Source organism: Aplysia californica, unplaced genomic scaffold (assembly GCF_000002075.1).
Source record: "Aplysia californica isolate F4 #8 unplaced genomic scaffold, AplCal3.0 scaffold00277, whole genome shotgun sequence".
Lineage (NCBI taxonomy): Eukaryota > Metazoa > Mollusca > Gastropoda > Aplysiida > Aplysiidae > Aplysia > Aplysia californica.
In genome coordinates, this window is record NW_004797547.1 from 277722 (window position 1) to 284555 (window position 6834).

Genomic DNA, 6834 nt, shown 5'->3' on the forward strand with positions numbered 1-6834 from the left:
AAACTATAGCCCAGACACAAGGAGTTTAGAACTAATGGAGCCTCCTCTCTCTCTTCGCGGCGCCGCAAGCAGTACGCCACGTTGGGGATCAAATATGGCGACCGAGTGTGGGCTAAATCACGAACTGTGGCGTTTCTTTTTATAGAATCTTATCGGGCTGGGCCACGTTGTGGGGGTGGGCGGGGTGGGGGAATGCACGCAAGGAAGAAGGGATGGGGCTGGGATTAAAGAGGAGGGGTGGGCCTTGGGAAGGGACGAAGGAGAATGGGAAAAATTTAATAAGAGAGAGAGAGAGACAGACAGACAGACAGAGAGAGAGAGAGAGAGAGAGATTGTGATCAACTGACGGGATGACGGAAAGAATGACAGGGAGAAAAAAAAATTAAAGTCTGTGTGTGATACGAACTGTTCTAGGCAACTATGAAAGCCTAGGGACTGTTCAATTATTTAAGAATTTTACGTTGTATATAGTTTAAAAATCAAGAAGATCGTTAAAATAAGAAAAGAAAAAACTTATGCAAGTAGGGCCTATCATAAAATTATCAAACATACATTATAAAGATTATCTTTCATGACGCTAAAAGATTTAATTATAATAAGAAATGATGAAAAATGTATTTTTAAAAACTGAATTTAAGATATGACTGCAGGATTCTAGACATGGGTATGAGGAGCTCTTATTGCGAGTTCGATGTTCGGCAAAATCAAAGGCGTCGATGAGGAGTTCACACCTGGGCGTGATTCCTTTGTCGTAAAATCCTTGCGTCTGGAGCAAACGTGTACCTCGCATCGAGATGTGATCCCATACATGAGCATGGATGACCCTTGAAGATTTTTTTTTTTGTTCAGTAAAGTACGATAGGGAAAGCAGCGTTTTTAGTCCCTTCACACTTCAGAGGGGGGTAATTTATCACGACTAGTGCAGTAAAATTTATTGTTGCTTCGTTTGGTTTATTTTTGAACAGCGAAATCTTAAGTGGACCGGAATTATAAATTGTGGGATCTTAAGTGAAGACTACAACAATAGATTTAGATCCAAGCCGAGTATAGTTCTATCAAACAAGACTCAAACTCTGATCCACCCACCCTCATCTGATATGGTTTAGTGTTTCTTTAACATAGAAGATATTCATCACTATTGTTGTTGGGTATTGATTTCATATTTTAATGGAGCCTCTCGATATCTACATTTACACAACAGCAGTCTTATAGTAATTAGGAGATGAATGGGCTTAAAAACATAAAACAAGTGTGGCTCCTATCAGTAGTCTTATAGTAATTAGGAGATGAATGGGCTTAAAAACATAAAACAAGTCTGACTGGCTGATTGAACTCAACACGCTAAGGTGTGTTATATGATTAGTAAATATATATGAAAACAAGATACGTGTAGAAACATAGACTCTAGATTTTGTCCCGTCAAAATAAAGGTATGCTGCGCATAGCATCTAATTTACACACACAATGGAAAGCAATATATTATACTTTAATTAAAATGTTTAATATGTATACAAACACACACACGCACACAAACACACACACACACACACACACTAGAATAAGAATTTCTTTTTTAAAAATCAAATATCTCGGTCTTTCTTCTGGGGTGTTGTTACAGTGTACCCCTTTCTGCCCGGGTTGGCCTTGGCAGGTAGCGCCGCAGCCAGCCCTTTATTAAAGTTAATGATCTAAATTGTGTCGCTGGGGGCATAAAAACACTTTCATTCAGATTTTTAAAAAAGGAAAACAACACCTGTGGAAACTTCTGTCCACTGCAGCATCATATCGGTTCTTACACTTAAACACAACGCAGGTGGAAGGCATTTTTTAAAATTGACTTGCCTAATCTCGGAATAAAACCTTCTTTCTTATCTAGATTTCATTGCGTGAGCGCAGCGCAGGTAGACCACAGTTCCGCTGCGAGAGAGGGCTCCTATCAGGCGTGCGGTGCCGCCTACAGAGCATCCTCCATTACTTTTAATCTCCTTGCCCAGACACCAGTTTTTGTAATTTTACACAACAACATCTATCATTATTTTGCCCACTAAAGAAGTGTAGGACTCTTTTTTATAATATTGATACGATTGGACTCATATTGCCAATGCAATGTTATTGAGAAATCAATATTTTTGAGTGCTAGATCTAGATCTAGGTCTAGATCTAAATAGTCAAAATATTTTTTTCTCCCCAAATTCACTACTTTTTAATGAAATTACACAAAAAGTGCCACTCAAGACATGCATAGGCTTATTCCAAATGCAATTCTGAATAATTCCATATAAGATACGAGCAGGTTTTTTTCTGTTTGTGATCGTTTTTCAAGATTATAAAAAATTTTATTTATTTTTCAATATCGGATGTTATGTTCAAAATGTACAAATATTATGAAATGTAGGTAAATAACTGCAAACTTTTCAATATTTTCCAGTTCTATATTCATTTATGGTTATTTTGATGTATCATTTGACTAGGTGCAAACATATTTTTTGAGTTTCACCAAAGATTATAATTCTTTTATTTTCAAATTTTATCCGCATCCAATCAAAACTGTGTTGCATAATCGTCTCTTACAGGAACCAAAGTTGAAAAATACATAAATAAACATTACAGATGTATTCTACAAACCATACTGAAAATATTGGTATATAATACGTTGATATTTATTTGAATTTGTGTCCCCAAAGACCTTTTAACTGCTCACTAGTCATCATCTCTTTCGCTCTCCCGAAAAAAATTCGTCCACAAGCCGAAAATAATACGTAGCGAATGAGTTAAACTATGTGAGATGAATTAGTTCCTACGCTTCGACTTATACTTGTATTGGGTTTATCAAGATGAAAAATAAATTGAAGGTCTTGCCTTTCCCAACTTTATTATGTTGAATTGGGTTTTGAACGTGTGGAATATAAATCTTTTATGGTTAAATGTGCAAGAAAAGAGATTGGGATTGGAGTAAGTTTTTTGGTATTGTGTTGAAAATGAAGAGTGACACGTATGTTTTGCCTTGTTTTAACTTTCTATATCCAGCCTTTTTTGGCATGCATTTGCAAAATTGGAAAAATCCACTATCATAACAGAACATTATCATCTAGACCTATGCAGTACAAACACACTCATCGGTTGTGGCAGATCAGTATCTCTTAGCTAGAATACAGCATTAGTCCCCCTTAAATAGGAGTTTAGATGGAAGCTTTGTTGAGTCAGAGTTGGAGAAGAGATTGGTATTGGCTAATATTGTTGTTCTGATTCCTGACAAGCTGAGCTTGATGGATGATGTAATATTGTTCGGATTGTGGGTACAAACAGATTTAGAGAGACTGAAGAAACGCACGCTCGAAAGGGCTCTTTGTTTTATTTTTATCTTCTAGTACACTGTAACCGAAAAGTGACTACTGAATAAAAGAAAGGTAATAAATCCCGATATGTTACCTAACAGTTATAACAGAAGTGTTATGTAATGTACATTATTCCACAGATGACAGGAGTTGAAAATTATTACTCATGCTTAGTATTATCTTACACTGGTGCTTGGACTGATGTTCTCTGCAGACCCATAGTTAAAGGTGCTTCATAGAGATACATAGTGTGTCTTAAAATTTTAAAATTCAAATTTCAGGACTGGGCTTTTTAAAAAAGTCATTGTGCATTATTTTACAGGGAGAGATGGTTATATTCCAACGTATGATCCCAGCGGAGACACATATGGTGAAGGAGCGCAATTTGGTTGCATTCAACCGTCAAAGAATCTGCTGCACAGATTTCTAATTCTGGTGAGTAAGCTATTGACTCAGACCGCTAGAATTTTGGCTTGCGTCATATTGAAAGACTGATTGTTCTGTACTTATTTTATTTCAAACATAATGCAATATTCCAAATTACAGCAATTCTGCAATATAATGATCTGTTTTGTTTTTCAGAAGAAATTTTCTCTGAATTTTTTTTTTTTAAAACAATATTTTTGTTTTTGAAGTATCCTGATTTCTAAACAAAATATTAGGTTCACTACAGTAATAATGGTACTGACAGTATAACTCATTTCTATATCACCTATCTCCCTTCAAGTGAGCCCTGGATTCACTGTGTAGGGTCATGCAGACCAAGAAATAACTTTTGTGCAAACACTTACACACATGCCCCAACTGATACTTACGTACACACTGCATATACACACCCAACCCGCGACACAAACACACACATGTTGACACACACACACACACACACACACACACACACACACACACACTCACACACACACACTCACACACATACACACACACACTCACACCCATCCCCAACCCCATATACTTTTGGTTTCACTTGAAATATTCTCTCTATATGCTCACAGGACCACTTTATGTAAAATCAGCACAAAAGTCAATTGGATTTTTATTAAATTATATGAATGATATAGTTGCTAATTTGACTGAACATTCCTTATGAATTTGATCCGCTTTTTTGAAAATATTTATTTTTCATGCTTACTCAATTTTTTAAAGTTCCAAATTGTTCATGATTTGAAGACAGATTATGCCATCCAAATGGTGATAAAGTTCTTTTGTTTTTCTCTAGGACCGAGAAAATCCAGATGTGATTACCTCCGATTTCCATCAAGTTCCATTCCAAGCTCAGTTTGCCAGTGAGAACCAGGAGTTCTCTCCACTCTCTAACCTGCCCGGTGTTGATGGTTTTATCATGGACATAGATCCTCTGTACAAGGTAAAAACCTTTTTGTTATTTCATGTTATCTTTTACCTCTCTCTCTCTCTCTCTCTTCTGGCGCTGTGGCTTCATAAACGGTCAGCGATGCCGACAGCACGCAGGAACTCAACACTTGCCTGGGGGTCCTTAAACCTTTTAAAAATCTTTTACCTAACTGTCTAGATTATTGTAAAGGATTTCGTCTGCTAGCTATTCAACTGTTGTAAGCTCGTCAGAGACCCGATGTTGTGTTCTTGAGGAAGACACTTTACAGAAAATTTCCTTGCTTACCCCTGGTGGGATGGGTATCTGGCTATTGACAGTGAAAGATCTCGTTTTTTCATTAATGTTTGATTGCTTAATTGGCTGTGTGCACTGTATGCTTCCCAAGAAGCCGAGAATGTTTCTGAGTGTTCAGAGTCTGCTGGGGTAAAAATTATGATAAAGTGCATAAAGTAAGCTGTAGAGCATGTATATGGGCAATAAAAATGCAATTATTTCTATAATCTTCCCCTTGTGGGACTGAAACTCACGTAATTTGCATGCTTGAAGAAGGACCTAACCCTCACACAAAGGGCGTCAGTAATTCGGTCTGTTACCCTGCTCCCCCCTCCCCCTTTCCCCCCTCTCCTTCTGTCTCTGTGTCAGTGTTATTCATTACTCGAACTTAGAAAGTCTTAACTGTTTGTCTTCAGGTGGACTCAGGCCATCAGTGGTATCTGCAAGTGATCTACACCATTTCCCCAGCTGACTTACCAAAGCACAAGATGAAGCGGTCTATATCTGCCATGTACAGATCATCACATTCACCATTAGTGTCAGTAGTCAAAAAGTCATCTTCAATAAAGCATCAAAAACTCATGAAACGTCGCCATGCCTTGACCACCAGATCAAAGGCCAAGATAAGCTCTCATAAGTCAAGACGTAAGAGAGATGCAAAGGCAGCTGCTTTTCACAGTAATCAAAAGGGCAGTTCACCATCTTCAGCACCGGTGTCATCTGGGGAACTTCGCAATGGGACAAATATGAGACTTTTACATCTCGTCTTTGACAAATCATCAGGTGCAAATTCATCACATCAGTTCCCAATCGCTGCCATATGTGCCCCAGTTATATTAGTATTATTATCTTCTATTATTATAATTGTATTATGTGTAAGAAAGAGACGTCGAAGGAAAGAGGTACTAGCAAAGTCTAAAACTCTGGTGACCATAAATAATCAGTTGCAGAGAGGTTGTCTCGCACGGACAATCAGAAATTCTGAAGGTGTGTCATTTAGTCCGCCAAAAAGTGACAATAGAAACAATGCTGCTTCCGTCAGTAGATGTAACATTATTAAGCCGAAAAATGTTAATAAGCTGGCGAAGCAAGGAATAAATGTTGACAGTGGAACTGAAGTATGATCCCTCAAGTTTAATTGTTGTTAAGTCTTTTTCGTATACTTAAATGGAGTGGCAATTTAAGTGATTGTCCTTACAAACAAGTGCAATTAATATTTTCGTAACTCTTTTTGTATAAGAAGCATTTAGTGACCACTGAGACATTCCTTATTTGTTTGTCATGTGTACAAATGTTAGTAGTGTGCTGAAAATAATTGCAAATATCTGTGAGAATTGTCAAATGCAAAACTTTATCAAGTTATTTGGCGCCAGAGACTGAGAAGGATACAATATGTGTTTCTGTTTTAGTTTTATTTTCCCACAAATGTAAAAAAAAAAAGTCATGAATTTATCTGTCAAGTTGAATGTTTTGGATTGATTTAATTTTGGAAAGTCTTTTTTATCTTGTTAAAAACTTTTTTTTCATATATTTTCAAGTTACTGTTTGATGTTAACCCATAATGAAAATTCTTCAAGAGGATCCAGTTCAACAACATTTAATTTAAAGTAAGTAATGATAAGACATAGAACTTTTAAAAAAATATGTCCTTTCAAGTTTCAAGTCTAGACAATTGTATGGTATTGAGTGAAAGAATGAGAACATAGATGGTTAACGTGTGTTTGTGCTGTGGTAAAATATGCTTGTACAAGAATAAGAGACTGCGAGGGTATAAATATCTGGATCTGATGTTCACGAAGTTGTTTTTGTATCTGTAAAATAATGTATGGTCTTCTTGTGCCTTCAGTCAATTTTGAT

The 6834-nt window shown here is 36.8% G+C and overlaps 1 protein-coding gene across 1 annotated transcript in view; it reads left to right on the forward strand.

The window, feature by feature from the left end:
* The window catches only part of LOC101847434 (extracellular matrix protein FRAS1), a 58027-nt gene extending 51610 nt beyond the window's left edge, over positions 1–6417 (forward strand). Inside the window, exons 58-60 of the mRNA XM_035970506.1 lie at positions 3658–3770; positions 4570–4716; positions 5394–6417. Coding sequence (XP_035826399.1) covers positions 3658–3770; positions 4570–4716; positions 5394–6101 — 968 coding nt within the window. The 3' untranslated portion in view covers positions 6102–6417. The remainder of the gene's footprint in view (positions 1–3657; positions 3771–4569; positions 4717–5393) is intronic.
* Positions 6418–6834: the final 417 nt, after the last annotated feature.